We start from the raw sequence: 23,201 nt of genomic DNA, 5'->3' as shown, positions 1-23,201 counted from the left end.
GACACATTTTTTGCAGCTCCCTTCATTTTAGATGGATTCTGCAACTCTTCTGGCATTTTTAGTCTCTGGAATTTCTGAAAAATTCATAGAGCAGCAGTACTTTTCATGATTTTTAAGCTGACAAAAGTGTATCTAGCAATAGAAAACTTCCCACTTGATGTTTTGAGAAGGGTATCTATCTCAGTAAGCTATTGATTTTTATGATACTTTGCATATTTTCAGGAAGCTTACTTTAAAATCCTTCCGTAGTGAAGGGGAAAAGATCCTGTGTCTGTTATAACACAATAAAGTTCTACTGAAAACACTATATGTAAATATAAAGTTACTAGTTGGTTGTTAGCATAACTGTTTTGTACATTACCATAGTAATGACATCTTAATTCTAACCTCAGCTGCCTGAAGTGGGACATAACAGGAATAGTGAGAGGACGCTACACCATTTTGCACAGAGGAAGAAGACTGTGTCAAATATGATGTGCTTTGTAAGTCAGTCTCCCTCATTACATGAAATAAAAGCACACTTCACCCAAGACTGCTTATTGAGGTGAAGAAAAATAGCGCCAGGGGAACATTAATTGCATGGAGAGGCAGGATGATGGTTCAAACTCAGCCTTCCCTCCACTGCTTCTGGATCAGAGTCGGCTTATTTTCTATCAGTGTGGAGAGAGCCCACGCTGCTCCCCACTCTGTAGGTGTATGCAAAGAGACTCAAAAACTGGTCCTCTGAAGCTATGCTTATTGTAAGTACTGGAGCAGGAGCTCTGCCTTTGAAGAAGCAAAGAGAGGCACAACGGAATGATGGTAACAAAACAACAACAACAAAAAAAGCAAAAAGAGGAATTGTTTAACTGCCAAACCTGTGTTAAGTTTCTTTTATGGCAAATTGTCGTGACTCTTTCAGAATATGGCAGGTCACTTCTTTGTTTTGGCGTGTGCAGGTAAACCATACTGAGCAGGAGAAAGGTTATAGTGATAATGTGGGTTTTATATTTAACGTTCGTTTCTCCACTTGACCAAAATGCCTATATAAAATGGGGTAGGGAGGAGGAAAACATACGCACTCAATAAATATAGCTCATCTTTAAAGTTTCTGTCTGATTTTTTGGCTTTTTATGACACAAAAATTCCTTTTAGAAAAATCTTTTTTCATTTTTTTTTCTTATATGAAAGACAATTGTAAACAAGCAAGAGGCCTGACCACAAGGGAAAACCATTACATTGACAAAGCAAGGTGTTCTCAAATGCACAAAAGAAACCCCAAATAGTTCTTCCTTCAGTTTTCCTCTTTTGCTGACTTTTTTGGGGTTTGTTTTTGTGTCATCCCCCCCGCCCCCCCCCAATCTGATTAGCATTTGGATGCCTTACGTTTTGTTCCCATCCATAGACTGGTTGAGTTAAAAAAAAAAACCAACAAAAAACCAACAAAAAAACCTTTTTATGTTTTTTGCATTATTTTCTTTGCATTATTTTCTTTTACACAGTGTAGCTGAGCAAAGATGCACTGAAGATAAAGTAGTTCAGGATGAGTCTTCTGGAACAATATGAAAAGAAGTTTTTGAGAAAGGAGGAATGAGAATTCAGAATTCCGGATTAATTGTGTAGCTGAATGTGTGGACAATGCATTTTGATCCCTGTGTACCAGTAGATCATGTGAGGTGTTGGATTTGGGGTGGTTTGTTGGGTTTGTTTGCACTCAGTCTGGATTTTCCTTCTTCCGTACAGGGGTTTCTTTGCTTACCTAGAACTTCTCACCAGTGAATAAATTAAATTGTTGCATGATGCAAAAAAATATGACAAATTCACTCATGCTGTGGGGAATTTCAGTATGACACCAACTGCTAGAGGTTCTGGACGTGAATCAGGACTTGTAGATGGCTCTGTTCCTTCGAAGTAGCTAATGGTTTCACTGATACCTTAGACTGTGCTCTTAGAAAGGGGAAGCTGTAATTGTAATGTGTTGGGAATAGTTTTTGTGTAGTATTCTCTGTGGTGCTGTAACATCGGCTGCCATTCCACTCCTTAGCACTGTGCAGCATGCCTGACAGGTCCCTGCAGTGCAAGTAGGTGGTGGTTCAGAGGGTACTCCCGCAAGTCCTCCTCCTCGTGCTGGTGGGAGAGTACCTCTTCCTGACCATGGCCAGATGGGATGCTGGGCTCAGTAACTCTTTCGCCTCACTTGATGTAGCTGCTAAATGTTTGTATATGGCACTTCGCCATCTCAGTGTTGTTTTGCAAAATACCTGTGGCAAGATAAAGAGGAACAAAAATAAATTGTTCTCACCTTTGTGTCTGAGCTGTCATAAAGAACCACCTCTGAATTAGGCAGTCTGAGAGCTTCTGCCTTCAGTTTAACAGGACCTTTACTACTTTTTTTAATAACTAAATGGTACAATATAAATATAATAATATATACATTATATTTTAGATATATATATCAGTATACGTACAGTTATTTATCTATAATACAAATATAACATAAAATATAGTTACCAGAATGAATTTTGAAGAAGCACTTGGCAAAAGAGGGGTCAGTGATGCTGAAACTCACCATTATGCCTCACCAGGTTCACTCATGGCTTTTCTGAATTAAAAGCCATACAAAAATAATAATACAGGATAGGAACACAGGTTGGCTGCAGTCTGTTGGTGTGAAAGGGTTGCTGGACGTTGTCAAAATAATATAGATTCCTGCTTTTCCAGCAAAGAATATGAGGACAATGTCCAGAAAAAAACAGTGTGGAGAACTTCCGCTTAAAATGTGGTCAGTTTACAGTGTTGTACTGAATGGTAATAGATCTGGTATTTTTTACGGTAGGAAGGAATTTCTAAAATTGTGATCAGGTAATGCCACAGTAGGGCTGCATCCCCCACCCTCTGCCCACTGTTGCTGCTCTCCATCTGCTGACATGATTCTCCAGGCCATCATTCAGCTCTGGAAGAGCTGTGAAGAACAAGAAGGCTGGTGTCTGTTTTGGAAGTGACCACCCAAGCACACAAGACAAAGGAAGGGTTAGACAGTCAGCCTGGAGTTTGGGGCTTCAGAAGAGGGGTGTTTAGGTTCTTCCTTCTTAAAACACTGAGTAGTCTTCCTAAGCAGGTGAGCTTCATGCTCCCCAAGTGAAGTGTAGAAGTCCAAACATGAAAGAAGACATGAAGAAGTGAGTTAAAGAAGAAAGGACAGCTAATGAAGTGGAGCTGCTAAAGTGATGGCTTAGGCAAGGCCTCGTCTTACGCAAGCATCTGGTGTGCAAAGAAGTAGAATATCTTGCAGTGTCTGGGATCAAAGACTAATGTCTTATCTGAAGTCTTTTACATAGAGTTGTGGTAAGTCTTCGGCAGTCTCCGTGGTTCTCAGGTCAGTGGTGGAAAGGACATAAGCCCTGGGGAAGGAGGTTAGAAGAATAACAGGTAACAAATAGGACACAAAAGCTGTATCCAGTTGTAGCCATGAATTGTGAACTTGTCTCCAGAGGAGTGTATGAATTACAAAGTAATTGTAAACAGGAAAAAAACAGGTTAGGGATTTCTGTTGTGGGTCCTTCCTCCATCACTGCCTGTTAGTCAGCGTTGTTTTTGCTTTATCAAAAGTGGTGGGCTGTTCCATGTCTTTCACAGCGCTGCCATTTGCTGCTGGTGTTTAAGATAAAGACTAAAAGCTCTTCAATGCCTGTGATGATGAAAATAGACGTTTTTCCAGACTCTTTAATATTTTGTTAGTAATGTGATATAGTTGGTTTACTTGGGACAAAGTTAAAATACTAGCTTTCTGTAGAAGGTGGGAGTCTGGCAAGACAAGAAGTTGTCTGTGCTGGAGAAAAATCCCCGTGTCTGGTTCAGTCAGCATGGCTGGCGAGATCCAGTTTGATGGTGTGTGGTTGGGATTTAGTGTGTTTAGAACCAATTAAACAACATACTTGAACTCTGGTGATGTTTGAAGGATTGCAGGGAGATTTGCCATAATCAATATAGACGTGGAAGGGTTATTTCTGTCTTGTTAAGTACTGGTGTTTCCCCGTGTAAATATGACGGGAATGCTTTTTGGCATTTCTAGTTTTTAACTTGGTCTCCTTAGATTTGATGCTAAACTGGTTTGGTAGCTAGAAACAGTGGTCTGCAATCTGTAGCTATGCTCTGAAAGAAATTTTTGATCACTTTGTCCCAGAGGTGGATTTTGCAACATACCTGTGGGCCTGTGAAGGAATGCTATTATGTAAAACGGCTCCTAGGAGACTCCCTAATCCACCTCCAATCCCCGCATTAAGGGGGACATCCGCTTTACTGCACATGCGGTACTGAATTAGAAATCCAACCTGCTGCCGCGCCTTACCATCATCCTTCTTTTCTAAATACTACTCAGATTCTCCTCAGTCTCACCTGAACTAAATACTTCAGTATTCCAGAGCTTTTTATCAAAACATTTCTTACAAGCTTTCTCAGAGGAGAAAACTGAAATTTTTCAGCTGCTTTAGTGGCTGGTGTCATACGATGATGCAGTGAAACACTCGGTAGCTTGTCTTTTAGCAATTACATGATACCAGCCAAACTTTTTGAAATGTTCAATCTTTGAATTTCAGTGGTCAAATCTTTATAGAGTTTCAGGTGTGACAGTTGTGTTACACCTAACAGAGAATAAAAAGATGTAGAAAACCTGAAGTGGATGAATTTTTTTGGAAATGTGTGAGATGCATTGCTGATGGTGGTCTTTCCTATGGGGTCAAATCTCCTAGGGCTTACGGTGCAGTAATATACAGGTTAATGTAGCTGAAATGCTGTTGTTGCCTTGTCTTACAGACTTCTAAAGTTCATTTTAAAAAATGCAATAGCATCCAGATATTTTCCTGCTTTTCTACACAAGCTGACTTTGCTAGAGAGATTTTAAAGCATTTTTTTCAGGGTCACAACCTAAGGGGTTACCCAGCCTGCAGGTATATAGAGATTGTGACTGTGGGTTGGTAGAATTCAGTAATACACAAGGACACTGAGTCTTTTCCCTCTTAAGTTTCTCTGCTTTATTACGGACTGCCACAAATACCACAAAAAACACCACTAGCAACTATACTTACGATTGATAAAGTGAATATATATACAAGTGAAAAAATTATATACATGTGTGTGTGTGTGTATCCAAAAAAAGCTGTTATAAACCAGTGGCAGCAACCAAGTAGGTGTATGCTATTACAGGTTGCTACAAACTTATCACTAGTGACGCAACCATCAATAATGTAGTAGCAGATGTAATTTGTGATAGATTACGTATGTGCACATATGCGTATGTTTAGAATAATACCACTATCAAGCTTATTGGACAGATCTCAGAATGGGCCAAAGTGTCCCAGAGGAGAGGACAAACTGATCCCAGAGGGGGACCCAACTATCCCAGAAGTGGGAGGACAAACCAAACCCTCCCCAGCGGGGATCCAAGATCTTTTAGAAAGTTTGTGCGGAGAGTTCAGCCTGTTTAGGAAGAGAGAAGTGCATGCAGCACAGAAAGTTGTCAGAGAGAGAAGCTTCATTTTGGATAAAAATTAAGTCGTTCTTGTATCATAGGGAAATGAGGAGGTGTATGACACCACCACTTCAGCAGCTGATAGGTGCTGTTAGTTTCTGTTTTTTACCTGGAATAGCAAATAGATGTTTTCTGTTCTGTCTGGCCAATTTTTGTTTTTCCAGACAGTTTTCCTGTTCTTGGAGATAGAACAGCCAATGGCAGTTATGAAATCTTACTTTCTCAGAATGTTTTCCCCTTTTTCCAGGCTATTTTTCACCTTTTCAGATGATAAGTTGCTGTTACAGTTTCTTGTTTTTGTGCTTATCAATGGTATCTCAGGATGTCTCTGGTTTCTAGGTAGGTACCCAGCTGTATACTTTAAAGAGGCCAGCTGCACTTCTCAAGGATGCTGCTTCTTCCCAGGCCCACTTCCCAGGCTGTAAGGCATTTTCTCTGTCAATATTTCCACAGACATTTTCTGTTAGTAATTTCCCCCTTCTAACCAGATGAGCTTTATGGCTGCTCACATCACCTGCATGTCCAGTTAAGATGTGCACTTGGCCTCTTGTAATATTTTAATGTTTCTTGCCCAGCAGGAGGTCGGGAGCTGTGGTTGATATGCCTGGGAGGGAAATTATGGAAGCTGATTAGTCTTGGAGCTGAAGCTTGACCTTTTATGTTTTACCCTTTTGTGTGTGTGTGTGCAGGGGGGAGGATGTCTAAATTTTTATTGTCTGAAGATGAAGTCCAAGGAGCACTCCATTCCCATCGTCAAGGAGGATACTCATCTGTAAAGCTCAGCAGATAGATACCATGGTGAAATGTTCTTACAGGTTCTTTTCAGGGGTCTGTGACCTCTGCTTTTTGTAGCCAACTTCACTCATTCTGCAGGAGGACCCCTCACGGCCAGAGAAGTATACTCTGAAAGTTCAGTTCAGCGTGGCCAAATCGTAGGTTTTGTCAGGAAGAGAGCAAGAAAGAGCTCTACATGTGCCCTGCCCCCACTCCACCTCCCCTCCCCCCCACCCCCACCCCTCAGCCCTCACATGGTTTCGGTTACCTAGCAAACTTTAGTGTGTTTAATTAACAAAAAGAGTGTTGGTTTTGTTGCTGTTGGTTTTGGGGTTTTTTGCAATGCCAGACCACAGACCAGACTGCTGCCAAAGCAGCAACAAATACTACTTTAAAGAGTTGGAGGGGCCAGAGCAGTCACAGTGGGGTGGATTTGAACTGCAGTCGTGGATGTGAAAGTTAGGAAATGCTATGAAATGTGAAGCTGTGACATCCTTAATGATGGGATGCTGTTTTTTTCAGTTTCGTTTTATAGTTCTGCCTCATTTTGTGCCCTTTAACTCTGCCTCTTTCCATAAAGCATCTCTGGCACTGCTTGTCCTTCTAGTGGTCAAGTTTCTGGGGTTTTTGTTTTTAGTAGAGTAAGATGTAGTGCAATCAGAACAACTGGAATTAAGGGAGCTGGAAGATCTCAGTACATTTTCAAGGGCATTGAGGTTAATTTATACGACTTGTGGTTTTCTTATGTACGCATAACGCATAGTCACTTCCTCCCTTAAAAAAGAAAAAGTGCCTAATGAAGAAATTTTTTCCATTAATGTTCTTGAGTAAATAACATCCCTATCAAGCTTTGGAACTCTTTGTGATATCTTCACGGTATTGCACAAGCTCCAGTGCATCTGAAGTGCAACAGATGTTTCCGCTCAGCTTGGTGCGTGCTCTTGTTCTGTAACCAGGCAAACCCTTGAAAGTAGGGTGAGCTAATTATAAACTTAGTTTTCTTGTTGGATTTAAAATTCCTTGTGGACACGTAATTGGGAACAGCTCCATGTATATGTATGCCCTTATGTCCGTATCTTTCCGTTTATTTACAGGAGAGACAATACCTGCTGTAACAGTAAAAGTCCCCAACCCTACCCTCGGGAATAAATTTCAGTTTTAGTTGCTGGAGGATAACTTGGTTTCAGTGCTCCAACTCTTCTTTCCATTGTCACTAACAAAGCATCAGTGGGGAGATGACAGCACTCCTTTCTGCGTGGTGGAGTTCAACCTCTAGCCTCATGGTGGAAGCCATCATGTTGTCTTCTCAATTCATGTATCTTTCTCCTGTGTCTCCTCATTCAGTGCTCTAAACCTCTTAGTGCTCCAGGAATACAGATAATCTACCACCACCTAACTTGCATAGCAGATAAAATGATCAGAGATACTGCACAAGGGCCTCCTGCAGAGGAGGGAGAGTTTTTCAGTTCCTCTGAACATTTGCACAAGGGCTTCAGACCTTCTCGAGATGCATAATGATTGAAGTCAGAGAGGCTCAGATACCAAAATTATCTTGAGTATCAGTGATTTACAGGGCAACATCTGAAAAGAGACAGAAGAGGTTGCTGTAGGGTATAACATAATATAGGAATCTTGTTAAATGACACAAGACCTGAACCCCTGTGTCCGTGTTGATAGTAGAATTAGCAAGTGTTTTCTGTTCTGGCTTCCTGCAAGCTTGAAACACACTTGCTGTTCTACTATTTATTATTGAGATTGAGCCTAAAAATTAGGCAAGAGACCAAAATGTAATGCTTTCATTTAAAAAAATAACCAGACAACAGAACCCCCACAACATTCTCAGTCTTCTTTTTGTCATGTCTCTTGTATTCCTGTCTGGGAAAAGTGATCAGTGATAGTGACCCCATTGTAGCTCTACAGTAAAATAAGGTCAAGAACAAGGATATTGCCAGTGACAACAAAGCAAGGTTAATTAGCCACAAAAAAGCCTTATACGTAGTTGATACTAACTTCTCATGGAAAAAGTTGAGAGAGTGTGTATGTGTGCTTGTGTAAGTAAATATATGTGTGTATGTATATTTGTATGTAAATTATTACATGGAAGTTAGTAGGGCACGCTGTAACCTCAGAAAAGGGTAAAAATCTAGACCTAATTCCTCATCTCACAACCCCTTCTTAAAACTGTATGATACTAATGGGGCCAGCTGACTTATATAAAAATTGAAATTGATGGATGGAGGCTATAACTTTACGTGAGGATATGGTTTTGGTTTTTTCCTATTCATGGACATCGGGGAAGAAAACAGATACTTTTTTTTTTATTATTTATTGTTATGACCATTGGATTTAGCAATAGACAACCTTTGCTGCTGCTTATTTCTTTGGTGAATGAGATGTATGTCATGTTGTATTTAGATAAAGGTAACTTGTGCCAAGGGCTTACTTTTGATACGTTGCATCTTGAAAAGAAAAATTTGAAGTTGTTTTCTCCTTGCTTTAACAGTTGTAACTGAACACTTTGTACGTGATAGAGCTGTGTGCTTTTTTATGAAGTTTTTCTGGCCCTTGACTGCTTGTTTTTTCTGGTGAACGTATTTGGTATAGCACAGATAAACCCCCATGCACCTAATCTGTCATAATTAGATTTTAATTTTCTTATAGAAATACTTCAGGGTAACTAAATCTTTTTCTCCTTTAATTAACAGAGGAGGAGCTCAGGAAGCTGAGAGAAGAAACAAATGCTGAAACGTTAAGGCAGGAGCTAGAAAAGGAGCGGCAGAGGAGATTAGAACTAGAACAAAAAGTCAATGAAGTACTTAAAGCAAGGTAAGAGAAATATCTTCACTGTAAGGCTGAAAGCCACTCGATATCTCTTGTCTGTCTCTGAGACATTCTGGTGAAAGCATCTGTTTCCAGCCTGGGCTGTCTTAAAATAAATCAGTAGCTCACAGAGAGAGAAGCTGTCTATGTTTTCCTGTAGAAGTACATCTTGCACACCCGTGTACACCCGAGTTACTTGACCACACATACTGCCCTAGCTGCAGAAGTGTCTTGGCACTTCTCTAATTGCAATACTCTTCATTTCACCTTTTCTGATGGCCTCCCTCTGGGATCTCACATACCTGGAGCTATCAGCATGCATTGTGTGCTACTGAACATCAGAGCCTTTGCCATGCCATTGCATGTGTTTTGCCTCTTCAAAACCTGTGTCATGTCCAGACTGCCCTGTCCTTGTTATTCTTGTTCTAGCAGCAGCAAGGACATCCCAGTACCACAGTGCAACCTGAAATGTGTGGGAGTGGCTGGCGTTTGAGCCTTCCTTGCCACTGCAATGAAAAATGGAAACATGCCTCCCCATACCCCTAAGTCCTTTCAGCCTTGAGAACACCCACCTTGATGATGCAAAGCATCACATTTGATGTTGTCTCTCCTTAGTGTGCCTAGCTGCATGGACTTTAGATCTTAAGACCACAGCAGCTGCTTGTTCATCCAGACGACTTGCATATGTAGCTGCCTGTGTCATCTTCCTCAGCCGTAGCTAAGATTGCTTGGCTGAGCAGTAGGATCTGTGGATCACCATCAACTGCTGTCATCAGGAGATAGTGCAGGAAAAGTTTGTAATTGTGTGTGATAAGCACTGCCAGTTACTTAGAGGTGACAAGTAAGAACAAACAGGCAAAACTTTGTGCTTGGACATGAGGTTTCCCAATGCCATACAAACTATTCCTGGCCTACTGCTTCCTTCCATACTCATCCTGAGTGTAAAGATGCCTTTCTGGTCAGGCCAGCAGGCTGCATCAACTGGTATTCTGTGGCAGTGGAAGTAGGAGCCTTTTATAGGAAGCATGAACCTAGTTGCTTTCTGTGGCCTGTTGACCTCCTACTCCTATACAATCATAGAATCATTTAGGTTGGAAAAGGCCTTTAGGATCATCAGGCCCAACCGTTAACCCAGCACTGCCAAGTCCATCATTAAACCATGCCCCTAAGCACCACATCTACAGATCTTTCAAATACCTGCAGGGACGGTGACTCAACCACGTCCCTGGGCAGCCTGTTCCAGTGCCTGACAGCCCTTTCAGGGAAGCAATGTTTTGTAGTATCCAATCTAAACCTCCCCTGGAGCAACCTGAGGCCGTTTCCTCTTGTCCTATTGCTTGCTCCTTGGGAGAAGACTGATACCCTCCTTGCTACAGCCTCCTTTCAGGGAGTTGTAGAGAACGATAAGGTCTCCCCTTTTCTCCAGGCTGAACAACCCCAGTTCCTTCAACCTGCTCCTCATAAGCATCCACAAACACCTGTTTTTAGGCGTATCAGGAGGTACATTGTTACCTTTTCACCTCCGTATCTGTTTGCGGATGTGTTATCCATGAATTTATTTAACTCCCCCCTTGACAGTGCTGGAGCTATCTAGCACTGGAAGCTGTGGAGGCAATATATCACAGAAGTCCACTCTTGACTCTAAAGAAGCCATTTCTTTTCTTTCTTTTTTAAGAGATTCTTAGTGGTTTGAAGAAGTGCCCCGTAGTTACGGAATTGTGAGATCTGGTGAATAACTTTTCAGCATTCAGCTTGTTTGCCACCCTTGATCAGTCCTTTTCCTCTCTTACTCTTCTCCTGTCCAAATTTAAGGGTTCCAGCTTTTCCAGTGTCTCCTTAAGATTACTCCATCCCTTTCATCAATTCATTTGCTGTTCTTTAACTGTTCCGTCTTAAGATGAAGAGGCTGAGTTCATGCGGTATTCAGAGTGTGAGGTCACCAAGGCTTTAGACAGAAGATGCGTTAGGCCTTCCCTCTTATCCTTGGTACCCAGTATGGTGGGGTTTTTTTAGCTAATGTTTCACACTGATGGTTTTTCAAAATCACTGGTTCCATGCAAGATCGGTCCACGTGCAGACTTGACCTGAGCTGCCAAGTTGCATGCTTAGAAGGGGCTCTGCAAGGTCCTCATGGAAGAGTCTTGTTCCCAAGCCAGCCCTGTGACCATGCCCTGGGAAGGTGGACTGCTCTGATCTCGTGGGGTTTTTGATGACATTTTACTGCTGCTCTTACAGCTGAGACACGGGAGTGCATTTTCATTGCCTGTGCTGGTTGGCCTGGCTGTGTGCATGTATAACTTCCATTTTGTGTCTGGACTGGTGTTGCCTGGTTGAGTGGGCTGCTGGGCATAGTGGAAGGGGACAGACTCGGACCCATCCCCGTGCTGAGAGTATCTGTTCACTCAATAACAGCAATACAAAGAATAAGGATTTTTTTTCTACTGTTGGTAGATAAAAGTGATGCTTCAGGATACCTTCTTGCTCGTGACTGACTGCCTTGAAGGAAGTTGCTTGAGATACAAATTCCACATGCTACTCCTCAGCTCTGGCATTGAACTTTAGGCATTTTCCCAAGAGCAAGTATGCTTAGGCTCTAGGTCTTGCACAGGGAAGGGGCAGAGTGGTCCTGTCATTGCTGGTAGTCCTGTAGAAGGATGAGGAGTTATCTTCCTCTGCAGGAAGGTACCCATCATCCTGCCCTATTTTAGAGTAACGAGGATGGTCCAGGGTCTGATATGGCCCACTGCAGCTTGTGAGTGCACGCGTTTTACAGAGAAAATAGTTCAAAGGTCTTTGTATATCAACATTAGTTTCACCATCTGTGCCTTGTTGGATTGTGGACAACAGCGAATCTCTAGCAGGTGGGCCATTGCCAAATTAAGGTAGGATGGCTTGACCGCCTCAGTGTTCACGTTCAGATATCCTAAGGATTAAACGAGCCCTATTAGCATGGGTATTGCACTTGGGGATTATGTCCCGCCAATTATCCCCTTTACATGAGTTGTTTTCTAACTACTTTTCTTAAAATTCCAACCTTTTTGAGACAGGCGGGTATATGTAAGATAACATAATAAGACTTTGAAAAATTTCTAGTTTCTACCCAGAAGAAGAGAAATCAGATTGTCTATGGCTTTTCCTTAACTTGTGCTCCATTGTGTGAAATTCTTCACTGCTTTTTATCTTTTTGCACTTTACTGTAGACATTGTAAAATACTTTTATTAGGACTACAGGCAAAATGTTGGTTGGCACAATTAAATATGTAACAGGCCAAATTTATGCCTGATGGAAACTTAATTTTATTAAGCAAAGTAACTGCAGGAAGTTGTCTCTGCTAATGTCAACAAAACCAAATTCACCCTGCTTCGCAGTTAGGTAATTTTTCATACAATCTTTAAATAGACATTAATATAAACATGTTTGCGTGTACTCTGCTTTTTGATTACAGAAGTAAACTATAAATGAAAACCAAACCATGCTGTGGTGTAAGAAGGAAGAAATTATTTTAACAGTTGCAGTATTCAAAAGTATTTGTGAATTAGATCAATATATGTAGCTATAGAAATACATGCTGCAAAGTGTTCAGCAAGGAGAAAACAAGGAGCTAAAGATCTCCATTTTTTAAAAAATTTTATTTTTTTTAGTGAAGAACATGGGCTTCTTTCATTGAGTTGTGCACAGGGAGGAGGGAGGAGTGGAAGAAGAGGATTTTCAGTGGTTTTGTTTGTCATGGTGTTTGTTGTCTCTGTGTCTGAGTATTCAGAAACATCGTGGCCTCAGCTGAAGTTTCCCATAGATGCACTTCAGGACATCCCAGCATTTGGTACGACAGCTGAAGCTTACTGACATTTTGCTAGTGGAACAATGCATAAATAATTTGGAATAGTCTGAGCGAGCAATGTGTTTAGTGTAAATTGTGGGCTGTTGCTGCCTTACTTTGCAAATTGTGAGCTAGCTCCATCACACAGGAAAACAAAAAAATTACCAAAAAAGTTTTGCAACAACACCTACCAGCAATCTGTGACTTAAGCAAACCTTTTTATTTATATCATTGTAAACTATTTTTAAGAGGACCAAATAGACAATGCTTCTGCATAAGGCACTATTCTTTCTGTGCCGCTTATCTTGGTTAACTCTTCCTGGCTTCTTGTTAAATGACGACAGCTTCCACATGTGCAATGTTTTGAGTATGCCTTTATTTTTCACTTGGTAGATATGGTGACAAACTGCTGGTAAAGTAGCTCCTGTCAAGACTTGATTTTTTTTTTATGCCCGTGAACATTTAGATCTTGTACAACTTTGGATTGATGGCATTTCATTGGGAAGCTTTTCTTTTGTTTCAGAAACTACAGATTGGGACAGTAGCCATGTAAAATGTGGATGAGAAGGGCAAAAGCTTCTGAAGTGTTTGGCGTATTTTAGTGGGAAGGAGATACAAAACATATGAAAATGGTTTAACTCAGTTTTGTGTCAGCTCTTTGGGTTAAGAAGCCATGCATACCTGCATGATATCTCTTCAAACTAGGCTGTGAAAATACCTCCTTTATGCTTATTTTTGCATTTCTGAGGTGGGAACATGCTTTTGATGGAAGTGCTGATGATGTTTATGTTGCTTTGAGCAGTAGGAAGAATGTAACAGCTTTGACCGGCTTCCACAACAGCTGTCAAAAGAAGATGATGGGTTGTGAACTTGGAGTTAGCCTGTAGGAAAATTGCTTTTAGTAAGTCTTGAGAACATCCTGGCAGAGACTGGATCTGTTGTGTGCAGCAAGCCTGGTCTTCACAGAGTTGTTGGGTAGAGTCTGTTTAATTCACACACCTCAACTGCAACTGTATTCGATGCCTAATACGCACAAGCCAGAAATGTTTATTTAAAGTAAATGGCCCTCAGTATCAAGGGTTGCTTTTGTGTCGTACCTGCACTTACAAAAATAATGTTGTGGTGCTGTTCAGTGGGGCAGCATTGAGTGGATGCTGCATCAGTATGTGCTGATCATTTCCGAATAGTAAATGTGCACTGGTCAGGAACAGTTCTCACATTTCCCTGATTTTAATATATATAAAAAAAGGGGGTGGGGAGTGGTGGGGGAAGGCACATTTGTGGTTGTCTTCTTCATTGGCTAAGATTACTCTTACCTGATTTAATGAGCCTGTGCTATTAAATGGCTGCAACCTCTAGTTGTGTAAACATGACCTAACCTTAGGTTGGGGATCTGTTTGCGTTGCCAATCACACCCTTTTTCTGGTTGGAAAGTGTGATCCCAGAGGAATTCTTGCAGCTTGTTTTCTTTGGTGCAGGCTGCAGTTAGGAAACCTGCATAGGAACACAGCCTTTTGCATTGTTCTGGCGATCTTTTATGTTTTCCAGCCTTTTAACTGATCTCTGGCATGAATAGTGGTTCAGAAACTGTAGGAAAGATAATTCTTCCCCCCGTCAATGGTCTTGATGTACTGACTGGTTGAACATGACCTGGTTTTAGGACTGAGCTTCCCAGTGGGTGTGCAAGCCTAAACAATGAATTCTGAGCTTTCTGGCCCAAATCTGTCTGAAGTGGCTAATTATAACCTGATTCACAGGTGCAGTAATGAGGTGTCATTAACCTGATGATTCGTAAAGGGCAGGTTCTTCACAGGGAAGGAGTAAAAGGCAGATGGCAAGTAAGACAATGCCAAAAACATGAAACAAAAAAGCACCAAGAAGGGCTAAAGCCAAACTGTCACATGCTCCTGATGGAGCACAGCGAGGCTGCTGTCCAGAACTGCGTCTTGGTGAGAGTTTTTTTGATATTTTTTTTCCCCAAGAAACATGGGGAGTAATGACGTGCTGCTTCTGAAAATATATCCCAGCATGTCAAAGGAAGACCCAGCCTGAAGGTTCTGATGGCTGGCGCTGCTGGGATCCTGTCTTGGCTCTTTCACTGGAGCCGTTCGGGTGTGACACTGCCCCAATGCCTTTGCGTGACTGGAGTGGGTTGAGTAACTGCCTCCTGCCTGTGTGAACCTGCTTGTGAATGACTGCCACCTTTCTACCCAAGTGTGTCTTCAGCTTCAGTGGAACACTGTGACAGTGACAGATTGTGGATGAAGATGCCCGCCTATATGGTGTAACCATCTGATGTGCTGATAGAGGAAAACGACACTGCTGTATAATAGTTTGTGCAAATTTGATCATATTAATTGCTGTCTGTCTTTAGAGAGACAGAGCTGGAAACGGAGAAGATGCAGGAGAATGGGAGAAAGAGCAAGGAGAAGGGGGAGTTTTTAGGGGAGGAACCCATCATTTGTATTGAAACTGGTGGGAAATGGCACAGAAGCCAAAGTTAAAGTTTAGCTAGAAAAAAGAAACGGGTGGAATTTCAGGTGGCTTTTGAAAAGAGTTGCTGCAAATACAGAGGCTGTGTGGAGAAGTCCTGAAGAGACATGAAAGTAAGTGGCTTTGAAAGTAGAAACCATTGAATTCAACTTCTCCGCACTGATAAATGTCCAGTTATAATTTATAAATCAGTAAATTATTTCTGAATGTTCCTTTCAGAAATGAAAAAGGATGTGTAAAGCTCATTAAATATAGGGAGTGCTTAGGAAGGAAGGAAGGTAATTAGTTCTGTAGTTTCTCCATCATACTCGTTGATGTGTGCTGTTGAGATGGCACACGTTAGTAATGGCCTTCTCCATGTGCAGACAGTACAGCAAGATCTTTTGCTGATGTAATTTCTAGAGGAACAGCAGGAGAGAGAACTATATATATTGTCTATATTGCTGCAGTCTGTCCAGCACAGTAGGATCCCTCTTCTCGCTCTCCGTTTGCTGACCAGCATCCCACTTGGTTCCCTTCCTGAGCGTGGTAGAGAAGGGCTGCGGTGGTTTGACCCTGGCTGGATGCCAGGTGCCCCCCACAGCCGCTCTGTCACTGCCCCCTCAGCTGGGCAGGGGAGAGAAAATAGAACAAAAGGCTTGTGGGTTGAGGTAAGGACAGGGAGATCACTCAGCAATTACCGTAACAGGGAAAACGACTTGACTTGCAGAAATTAGTTTATTACCATTCAAATTGGAAAAAAAGCACACCTTCCCCGCAGCCCTTCCTTCTTCCTGGGCTTAATTCCCAGTTTCTCTACCCCTGCCCCGCAAGCAGCACAGGGGAAGGGGGAAGGGGGGTTGTGGCCTGTTCATCACACATTGTTTCTGCCGCTCCTTCCTCCTCACACTCTTTCCCCGCTCCAGCCCGGGCCCTCCGGCGGGAGCCGCTCCTGCAGGCCCTTCTCCAGCGGGAGCCCTTCCCGCGGGGGGCTGCGGCTCTGCCCGGGCCGCTCCTGCATGGGTCCCCCGCAGGGTCACAAGCGCTGCCAGCAGCTGTGCTCTAGCATGGCCTTCCCCCAGGTCACAGCCTCTTTCACGCATCCACCTGCCCCGACATGGGGTCCTCCGTGGGCTGCAGGGGCGCAGCCTGCCTCACCAGGGTCTCCACTGCAGGCTGCAGGGGAATCTCTGCTCTGGTGCCCGGAGAACCTCCTGCCCTCCTTCTGCACTGACCTGGGGGTCTGCAGGGCTGCCGCTCTCAGTCTCACTCCTCTTTTCTGCTGGCACAGATTTTCCACATCATACCCCTCTCCCCTTCTTCATATGCTATCCCAGAGGGGCTACCACCATCGCTGATGGGCTCGGCCTTGGCCAGCGGCCGATCTGTCTTGGAGCCGGCTGGCGTGGGCTTCACTGGACATGGGGAAAGCTTCTAGCAGCTTCTCACAGAAGCCACCCCTGTAGCCCCTCCCTGCTACTAAAACTTTGCCATGCAAACCCGATACAGTGAGGAGCAAAAGATGAAGGGGACATTTGAAAGCACCTGTTTTCTGATAAATGAGTGATAATGAAATTGCCTGAACAACACATTCTTGTTTCAAACAGTAATCTTTTCAATCATACAACTCCCTGTCAAACAGAGCTTGCTGCGGCTGGTGTTATGTTGTCAAAGCTTCTGCTTCGTTGGAAAAAATCTTAGTAGTATGTCTACATGGATGGCTGAGGGCTTTTGGACTGAAGCCTGAAGTAGTCTCAAGACAGGCTGGCTGTGCAGGCTGTGGATAGTGCAAATGTAATTTGAAGCCTTGCACATGTGCAGAATGGAAAAAGCATTTGTGTTTTCCAAAATGTGTTTACTTTTAATGAATAAGAGTATTATTCTTGACTCATTTTGAAAGATGAGACTAGGGATGCCTGCTACTTGCCATATATTTTTAGAACATTTTTGTCTCAGTTTTTCAGACTGTTATTTCTATTTTGCGAGTTTTTTAAAAGATATTTTTAAAAGTGGTTGGTATCTGTGCTTTTCAAGAGCTTACAACGTAACCTTTTAAATAATTCTTGACACCTGTTCCTCTCATTGTGAAGATGAGTGGCAGAATTCAAGGTTCAAGCATTAAACTGTGGTTTTGTTCTAGTACTGTGATTATCAACTTGTGATATGGAATCCCTTTTCATTTAATAATGTGGGAGGAGTCAGGGCTCTGAGAGTTTTCCTGGCATGCATTGCATTCAATATACAACACAAAGGCATAACTAATGCAGCAAACTTGATACTAAATTATTTAGTAGTTGTAAGATGAAATTGAGCTGTCGGTGACAGGAAATGGCCAAACCACACCTTCCAGTGGATGGTATTTCCCTGGATCTTAAGTGCGATGTGCAATGAATATTTTAGATCTTGTGAAAGGGCGTAAGTTTGGTTTTCTCTTGTCACGTTTGGATTATCTCCACTGGGGAAACCGTGGAGGTTCTGGTGCTCCCTTTACCTAAAAGGGATAAAATTCTTCATTTGGAGCATTTCACAATGTTTCTGTTTTCTTTGTAGGACAGAAGAGGCGCCTGCAGCTCAGCAACCTGCAAAGCCACAAACGCAAGCCAACGGAACAGGTAATCTTGGTCAGAGCTCTACTAGCAATTTGGTTCCGTCAGGGCTTTTTCACCCCTTTCTTCTGATCCTTAGAAGATCAAATCTTGCTGAAAAACCTGGTGGGTCCTTAAACAGGCTTCTGAAGAAGCCCAATATGAAAGACCATTCGAGAAGCTTCTTACCTCTCTGGATGTGATTCTGCATTTACTTTTTGTATTTGACTTTGCACGTCTGAGCAAGGAATTTATTGTGTATTGTAAAGCCTTTAGGAATGTAATGAAACCTGTTGCCTGACTTCATCATCCTTGCATGCCTTGCTGAACCTTGACTTACCCGAAAACAGGTGTAATACATAGAAAAAAATGTTCTCTTTTGTTCTCAAGTGCAAAAGCTCTTTTCTGCCATTAACCATATTACTTCTTCCTTTTTCTAAAAGAAAAGACATTCTGAAGAAAGAGTAAGCTTAGGAGTTACTCATTTTTTGGACACCTACACTGTTGTCTACATTTCTTAAGCTGCTGCTTATTACAAATTCAATAATACAGTGATTTCTGGAAGAACTAAGGCAACGGGCAGATTCTCAATCTTTCAGTACACTTAAGCTTCCCCCCACCCCCCATCTCTTAATTGAGACTTAGGCTTTTAAATCTGCAGATTAAGTTGGAAGTTGCTCCTCCTGTACTCCCGTAATGTCAACACTTTGTGTTATGTGAACTGCAGCCTACAATTTTTTTCTGTCTTGTGCACTCAAAATTTCTTTCTCAGTACTTGCAGTATTAGCATGTGGGAAGCTACTTCATTTTATTTTTTTTATTTTCAAATGGAAGTGTTGTCTCAGCTGTAAACTGTTACTAAATTCCTTGTTTTTCTGGATATCACTGTCATTCATTAATAGTTTGATTCTATTTTTCAAGCACCGATTGCTTTTTCTCTCATGCTTGAAAGCATCATTTTGTTGTAGATGTCTGATTATTCTTTCATGCCTTTGTTTAATCATATCTTAATTTTATGGAGTTCTGTACAACGTTTGGTCCTGGCATAGTTGTGACCAGTGTCCTCTGTGACATCGCTGTATTAGTCTGTTCTGAATAGTCTGTTCCTTCTAGACAGTGATTTTCTGAGTTACAGGTAAACCAAAAGGTGATTGTTTTGTTCTCACTTGTGCTGCCGTAAGGCTTTTACCCTTGTATTATTTCCATATGCCGGTATATTTTTCCAGTGAAACGGACATACAGAAAGTGTACATCATGCCATTACTTTACGATGTAAGACGTTCCAGGCAGTTTTATGACTATATATTCAATATCTAGAAAATGGAATATACAGCATAAATGCTGTAGCCTGGCTTTAGAAAAAAGAAAGTGTACATTATATATATATTAAAACTGTGTATATATATAAATATATATATACACATACACAATCTTTACAACCTATAAATGGTTGGAAAGTGGTGTAGTAAAAATGCCTCTTGCAGAATCTTGCTTAAGATTCCACCTCCCTTTCCTGTCAGATTTCTGCGGCTGCAAGGTGGTTGTCCTGCTCTTTGCTCAGGAGTGTTTTGCTTTACACTTGCTTTTCTCAAGGTGACCCTTCAGCATAACAGGAGCGCTGAGGTTTACATCAGTCTTTTGTTTGCAGGAACCTCTTAACCAGAAAATGTTTTTAAAGTGTTTACTAAAAATTTTTGTTTGTTAGGATGTTTAATCTCTGTACTTCTGGTAATAAGGTGCTTCCATGTGCTGTACTTAGGGCAAAGCAGGAGTCACTTTTAGTCTTATTTTACCAGCTTTAGTGTGATCAGGGTTTCTGTGCGATGGCAGAGGTAAATTGCCTAGTGAGTTTCCATGAAAAGTGTAGAAGGGCAGGAAAGCTGTACAAAAATTGCTTCCCCACGAAGCATGGTGTGCGGGAACAGGGGCAGGCTTTGGATGTAGTCGTCTTCTAGTATTATCCTGATACTTAATGCTTTTTTTTTAATATATATATAGATAAGCGTAGTCACACAGTCTGTTCGAGACTCCAGAAGTGGTTTTGTGACAAATTTGGGGAGTATGTTGAGGACTTCAGATTTCAGCCAGAAGAGAATACGGTGGAAACAGAAGAGCCACTTAGTGCTAGAAGGTAAACCTCAAACATGATGGTGAGAAATTGTTAGCTTCTTTACGAGTTGCCTTTTTTCACTTTTTTTTTCTCTATTCTTTTTCTTTTTCTTTTTTTTTTCCCAACCTTTTACATGGTTTGAGCAAGTGTTTGCGTAACAAGTAATAAAACTGAAAGTACAGAACCATCTAAATGGTTTGTGAATGCTTTGGCTAAAACATGCAATTTGAAGTTTATTTGCTGTCTGAGGTAGAGTAAGAGTTATATTGTTTACCGGGTTCCATCATACATGTCTGAAAATCTGCGGGCAGTCTTAGACTGGAGAGCTTTTACATTTCAATTTTTGGTCTGACACAAGGTAGGCTGTATTAGTTACTAGAAAAACCTTTCATAACAGGCAAGAATGATGGGGCTTTTTCACAAACATTTGTAACCATGAGTAGTATTTCAGGGACCAAATGTACACAGTTGTGCACTACTTGCCTATTTAACAAATTGCTTTTATCCATTATTTTTCAGGTTGACTGAAAATATGAGAAGATTAAGTAAGTACTTAGCAGTATTTTATTTTCTGGAAGTAAAAATAGTTCTTAGTAACACTATTGGGAGGATTGCTGCATTTTAAAACACAATGTTTTGAAATACTTCTGCCAGTTCATAAGCAGAAATGATATTGAAATAATGAATTAGTGTTTGGAGTGCAGAGTAACTTAGAGGAGCAGTGATAGAAGCTTGCCTTGAATTTTGAATTACATAGGGTATCTTTGAACTAAAAGTGTAATGTTAATTAAAACATAAACATGTAATGAATGAGAACTGGATATTTGTCCAATGGCAAAAGTAATAGCATTCATACGCTTATGCCTAAGCTGTTTGTAGTTCAGTTGTTGGTCTATTATCTTATGCTTTCAAAGAAGGAGGGGTTGAACAATGCATACCTTCAGTGTTTCTTGCATTTCTTTCTCTTGGATAGCTGATACATTATTTTGAAAGGTGAAGGATACAGGATGGCAGGCCCTCCAAAAGTCCTGTGCAGCAAAGAATTGCTAGCCTGGAAAATAAAAAAAGCAACTGCTTTGTACTCCAAATCGTTAAATTATTGTTGTAGGGAAGGTGAAGTTGAAATAAGGGTCTGCAATCTCCATGTAATGACTGTTTTGTTCTTATTCTAATACTGGTATTAATTCTAGTTTCGTTTGGGAGAATACTTGTGACCTGCTCTGTGGTGGATACGCATTGCCTTCAGATTAGCTTTAAAAAAAAGTAGTAGTAAGCTTAAGCTTTGAGTGGTTCTTAACTTCTACTGGATGAGCTACAAAATCTAGATCCCAGTTGTCCAAGGCTGCCTGCCGACCACCTGGAGGTCTCAAGAACCTTGTTGTTGCCAATGTTTTCCAAGTGTTGACCTTCCCTGTTGTTGTGAGGTGGTGGAGCAGAGCAAATGGAAGCACTGCTTGAGTCCATGACCCCCTCCAGTACATTGCGTGTGCCCTTCCACTTACTACATCCGCTGCTTTAGTTGTGCTGATACTCAAGGAAATCTACTTCTAGTTGTTCGATTACTTCCCACAGGAAGTGTACTGAGGATAGCTGAATTTCAAGTCAGACTAGGACAGCAAGTTGTGGGCTTTCTTGAGGAAAGCCTTTCAACATTGTGAGCTGTACTGCAAATGAGGGTGGGTGCTTCTGGGTCCCCCTGTGCAAGAGGAGTCTTCACTCTATTCAGCAGGGAAGGCAAAAACAGTGTGCTCCAACAGGCAAAGTAAAGGTCGTCTTGCAGCAACCCTTTCCTTTTCTTGTGTCCCCTAGCTAATTTGCCCAAGGTGGTAAAAGAGCTTAAAAGAATAGGGTAAAGGACAAGTGATTTTTAGTAAGCTGATGAAGAGCTCCTTTTGCTGTTGCTGGATGGCTGTGTGCATCTCCATGTGGGAGCAATGCCTCTGCCAGCACAGGTTAGTCTCCCATGCAGTGACAGAGCAAAGGTCTTCAGAAGCGGGAGACGAATTTATTTAGGCAGCGAGAACATGTGTCTCTTAGCGTAGGTAGAGTGAGCAGCGAAGTGCTACAAATGAATAGACTCCAGCAGAAATGTAGGCAAGAGAGATCTAATCTGGTCTTCAGCTAGCGTGGTCAAGCAAGGGAGAGAAAGGCTGTGGATGTTGTCTACCTAGACTTAAGTACAGCCTTTGACACCATCTCCCCAGCATTCTCCTGGAGAAACTGGCAGCTCATGGCCCGGGTGGGTGTACTGTACCCTGGGCTAAAAGCTGGATGGTCGGGCCCGGCGGGTGGTGGTGAGCGGAGTTACATCCCGCTGGCGGCCGGTCACAGCTGGTGTCCCCAGGGCTCCGTGCTGGGGCCAGCCCTGCTTAATGCCTTTATCAATGACCTGGGCGAGGGCACCGAGCGCACCCTCGGCCAGTTTGCAGGTGACACCGAGCTGGGGGCAGCGCTGATCTGCTGGGGGGCAGGAGGCTCTGCAGAGGGGTCTGGGCAGGCCGGGCCGATGGGCCGAGGCCACTTGTAGGAGGTTCAACAGGGCTCAGTGCCGGGTCCTGCCCCTGGGTCACACCAGCCCCACGCAGCGCGACAGGCTGGGGCAGGGGGCTGGGAACTGCCTGGGGGGAAAGGGCCTGGGGGGGCTGGGTGACAGCCCTGGGCATGAGCCAGCAGGGTGCCCGGGGGGCAAGGCGGCCAACGGCATCCTGGCTTGTGTCAGGGACAGCGCGGCCAGCAGGACCAGGGCGGTGATCGTCCCCCGGTACTGGGCACTGGTGAGGCCACACCTTGAACACGGGGTTCAGTTTTGGGCCCCTCAGTGCAAGACAGACATCGAGGTGGGGGAGCGTGTCCAGAGAAGGGCAACGGAGCTGGTGAAGGGTCTGGGGCACAAGCCCTGTGAGGAGCAGCTGAGGGAGCTGGGGGTGTTTAGCCGGTAGAGAAGGAGGCTCAGGGGGGACCTTATCACTCAATCTCTGTAACTCCCTGACAGGGGCTGTAGGCAGGGGGGGTCGGTCTCTTCTCCCAAGGAACAAGTGATAGAACAAGAAGAAATGGCCTCAGGTTGCTGCAGGGGAGGTTCAGGTTGGATGTTAGGAAACATTGCTTCCCTGAAA

At 42.6% G+C, this 23,201-nt stretch overlaps 1 protein-coding gene across 2 annotated transcripts in view; it reads left to right on the top strand.

The window, feature by feature from the left end:
• The window catches only part of GRAMD4 (GRAM domain containing 4), an 84,918-nt gene that overhangs the window by 41,050 nt on the left and 20,667 nt on the right, over positions 1-23,201 (top strand). For both annotated transcript variants that reach the window (XM_055711518.1, XM_055711517.1), the window contains exons 4-7: positions 8,986-9,106; positions 17,941-18,002; positions 19,974-20,106; positions 20,605-20,630. In XM_055711518.1, coding sequence (XP_055567493.1) covers positions 8,986-9,106; positions 17,941-18,002; positions 19,974-20,106; positions 20,605-20,630 — 342 coding nt within the window. The remainder of the gene's footprint in view (positions 1-8,985; positions 9,107-17,940; positions 18,003-19,973; positions 20,107-20,604; positions 20,631-23,201) is intronic.

This window comes from Falco cherrug, chromosome 5, assembly GCF_023634085.1.
Source record: "Falco cherrug isolate bFalChe1 chromosome 5, bFalChe1.pri, whole genome shotgun sequence".
Classification (NCBI taxonomy): domain Eukaryota; kingdom Metazoa; phylum Chordata; class Aves; order Falconiformes; family Falconidae; genus Falco; species Falco cherrug.
This window is presented reverse-complemented; position numbering and strand designations above follow the sequence as displayed.